This window comes from Mus pahari, chromosome 21 (assembly GCF_900095145.1).
Source record: "Mus pahari chromosome 21, PAHARI_EIJ_v1.1, whole genome shotgun sequence".
Taxonomy (NCBI): Eukaryota; Metazoa; Chordata; class Mammalia; order Rodentia; family Muridae; genus Mus; species Mus pahari.
In genome coordinates this window covers 22,142,535-22,146,399 of record NC_034610.1, presented here as the reverse complement: position 1 = coordinate 22,146,399, position 3,865 = coordinate 22,142,535, and the positions used below count along the sequence as shown (strand labels likewise).

Sequence of the window (3,865 nt, the reverse complement as noted above, 5' to 3'; positions counted from 1 at the left end):
TATATATATATATATATATATATATATATATATATTTCTCTCTCTCTCTCTCTCTCTCTCTCTCTCTTTTCCAACCCAAGGTTTATCAAACTGACCAGCAGAGCTTTCTCTGCAAAGATAAGTACTATGGAAGGAAGCTCTCGGTGGAGGGATTCAGGCAAGCCCTTTCTCAGTTCCTCCATGATGGAACCCGCCTCCGCGCAGAGCTCCTGGAGCCCATCCTGCGTAGGCTGCAGGCGCTGCTCACGGTCATCAGGAGCCAGAGTTCTTACCGCTTCTACTCCAGCTCCCTCCTCATAATCTATGATGGGGAGCCTCCCCAGACCACCCAAGGCAGCACTTCCGGCGGCGTCACTTCCGGAGACCCGGCCAAAGTGGATGTCCGGATGATTGACTTCGCTCACACGACGTACAAGGGCTCCTGGAACGAGCACACCACCTACGAGGGACCAGATCCTGGCTATATTTTTGGCCTGGAAAACCTCATCGGGATTCTGCGGGATATCCAAGAAGGAGAATGAAGCTTCTTGGAACTTTCTGGGATTTTTCTCTGGGTTGAAGAATTTTGCCAAGGGACCCAAGCTAGGGTAGTGTAGATTTTCCCCGTAGGTGTCTTTGTAATAACCATATCTACCTTCAAAAGCCATCTCTGCACGTGGCAGGCGGTGTTGATAATTGCTACAGAAATCTGCTCTGCAGGCAGCCACCCCCTACCGGGTAGCTTGCACAGTGCAGCTCGAAAACTGCGCGGTCATCACAGTCATCTCAAGTGCACAGGAGGGGGTAACCTGGGTCAGAGGCCAGCACTGTAGTGCGGCAGGGTGCCTGCATTCCAGACTGCGTCTCTGTTGTCAGGCCATGGTCTTCAACCCCTAAAACTCCCAGGATTGAGAAGACCCTGGAAGAAGCCTTGAAGAATATTCAGCTTGTGTAGATCAGCCCCTCCCCAGGCAGACAGAGCTGATGCCTCCCGCATGAGTCATAGGTGGGACAGGGATGAGTGATCCCGACCCCCCCCCAACCCCAGCTAAATGTGAGGGGAGGGGTCCCTGCAGCCTAGTGGGACTAGCAAGGCTTCCACACTGTGAGCACGTGATGTCCCTGACCTGGAAACGCAGCTTCCAGAAGAAGCAGGGTACACCCACAAAGGAGCCCATAGTGTTGGGCTGTATTCTCCATTTCTATTTATTTATTATTTTGGGTGCAGGTGGGGGGTGTGTGTTGGAAGCAGAGAGCCTAGAAGACCAGCAACCCCAAGATGATGTTTACAAGCATGGTGGACACAAGTAAATAAGAAACCAGAGCAAACAGGTCTAATGAATTCCTTCTTCTGCAGCATTGAAACTTACTACAATGCCCTGGAGCCCGGCGCTGCGCTATGCTCCCCAATTAGGGAAATAAATTTGTTAATAAAATTGCTGAGGTCACCAGTGATTACTGGTGCGCCTTAATATTCTTTCTGTTTGTTTATTCTGATCAGCGGGCTGCCCGGTACTTCCAATTTATGAGACGCTGGTGTGTGCACAGCAAGAATGGCTCACCAGTTTCCCGTGGTCCCTCAGGAAACTCTGTAGCAATGGGCCTGGGAAAATATTTGCATGGGGATGAGGAGAGGGAGGGTCGAGAGTACAGCTTGCCCAGATTCAAGGTCATGAGTTCCATTCCCAGGGCCGCACTGCACAGCGGGTGGTACATGCTTATAGTTCCAGCACTTGGGAGGTAGAGGCAGGAGGGTCCAGAGTTCAAGGTCATCTTTGACTACAGAGTGAGCTTCAGGCCATCTTGGGCTATCTGAGACCCTGTCTCAGGAAAAAGCAAAATTGCACGTGTCTACAAGCAAGCCTGGGAAAGAAGAGGCCTAGTGTCTGAAACCCCTAGAGCACAGACCTTAGGCACCGGTGGCATCTAATAACAGTATGATATTTCCAAAAATCCACTATGACGGGAGGGAAGACGGAAATGTTTGTCTAGTGGGGCACAGTGCAGTGGTATATCCCAGAACTGGGGAAGCAGAGGCAGGTGCATCTCTGTGATGTCGGGCCAGCCTGGTCTACACAGTGAGCTCCAGGCCAGCCAGAGGCTACCTGGTGTGCCTATCTGAAAAAAGAAGAGGAAAGGACATGGATTTCAAAGCAGGTTAGCTTTCCAAATTACGCTTTGGCCAAGGTAATGATGTCATTAATTTGCATGCACCCTGCCTGCAGAAGGAAAATGGGAACCATCCCGGAATGGCTCTGTTTGCCAATGACAATTAAGATCCCTGAAGGCTGCTTTCTCTGGTTCCACGTCAGCCATCAGCTGAGTCCACAGCTGCCCACAGCTCTCCCCTCTGCCCTCTCTCAGCTGAGGGACTGACCTGGTGCTCCCGGGAGCACTACCACCCCTGCACACACTAGTGGCTGTCCTCTCTCTGAGTTGAGCAACACACAGGCTCTAGGCAGAATAGATTGTGATACACCATGCCAATCAGCAGGGTAACTCTCCAGCCAGGGCCGGTCATCGGGGAGCCCCTGCGTGGTCATCCCGGACCCAGGCTCCTCCTAACCTGAGGCGCCGTGGTCTTCCACATGCAGTCCAGACAGCTGCTGTTGACAGGTGCAAGTGAGGCCACAGCAGGAAGGACACACGGACACGCCCACCCCCACGGGCAAGAACTAGTCATGAGGCCCTGCCTAGATGCCAAGGAGCTGACAGGAGTGGGGCAGGAGGAGGGTGATTCACAGGCTCTGCCCTGACGTTCCCATCAAGGCTTCCAGCTTGGACTTTTCCTCTCTTCCCTCCCCCTCCCCTCCCCCTCCTTCTCCTTCCCCCTCCTTCTCCTTTTTTTTTTTTTTTGTCTATGAATCCTGCTTTTTCATTTCTTATTTATGTTCTTTCAGTGGCTCCTTGGATCTGAGTGTCTTCTCTCCAAATTCATTGGTTGAAACACAATTCCCAGGGCAACGGTTCTTAAAGGTGGGGCCTTTGAAGGGAGGGCTGTCTGTCACAGGGGTGTGATGGGATGGCTCAGTGGGTAAAGGTGCTTTCAGCAAAGTCTGGTGACCCGAGTTCGATCCCCAGAACCTACATAAAGCTGGAGGGAAAAAACAGTCTCTACAGAATTGTCCTTTGACCTCCAGGTGCATCCTGGCAGACTCCCACACATGGGTACACGGGCACACGGAAAGGCTGGTGCGTGCCTCCAATCTTGGCATTTGGAGGGGAAAGGCAGGAAGAGCGGACATTTTAGGTCATCCTCGGCTCACAGTGTGGATCCTGGGGTGGGGGCTTGCTCGGCCCCCTTCTCTGTGAGGACACATTACATCATTTGTGGAGAAATGGCTTTCACCAAACAGAATCTGATAGCGCTTTGATCTTGGACTTCCAGTTAGGAGTTATGAGCAATAAATTCCTATCTACGAGAAAAAAATTATCCAAAGTAGGAATGGATTTGGTGAGAGCCATCTTTACAATAGCTTCTCCCTCCATCACCGTCATATCGATAGATGCCTGACATGAGGAAGGAGGATGCAAACAGGCGTGAGAGAAGGCAGGGCCCGCAGTACCTCCACGGCAGGTTCTGACCCTTCCTCTGTGAGGCCCTTCCTCTGAGTCCTCAGAGACTGGGAACATGTTGAAGACTACCTACTCCTGTAAGATCCTAACATGGTCCCAAAGGCAGGTGACACAGAAGAACACTGTGGGACGACCATCTCCTCTGGGAGAGCCACCAACATTTACCCCTCCTTGTAAGGTCCCGACAACAAACCAAGTTCAGATTCCCCCAGAGTTCCCCGAGGGCATGTAGGAGTTTATTGGGCTTATTTATAGAGTGTAGGTGAGGAGTTATACTCACAAGTGTGGGACCTCCAAGAAGCCACACTGA

At 51.7% G+C, this 3,865-nt stretch overlaps 1 protein-coding gene across 1 annotated transcript in view; it reads left to right on the top strand.

Annotated features, from left to right (window-relative positions):
• The window catches only part of Ip6k3 (inositol hexakisphosphate kinase 3), a 22,341-nt gene extending 20,886 nt beyond the window's left edge, over nucleotides 1-1,455 (top strand). Inside the window, exon 6 of the mRNA XM_021221662.1 lies at nucleotides 81-1,455. Coding sequence (XP_021077321.1) covers nucleotides 81-521 — 441 coding nt within the window. The 3' untranslated portion in view covers nucleotides 522-1,455. The remainder of the gene's footprint in view (nucleotides 1-80) is intronic.
• The last annotated feature ends 2,410 nt before the right edge of the window (nucleotides 1,456-3,865 follow it).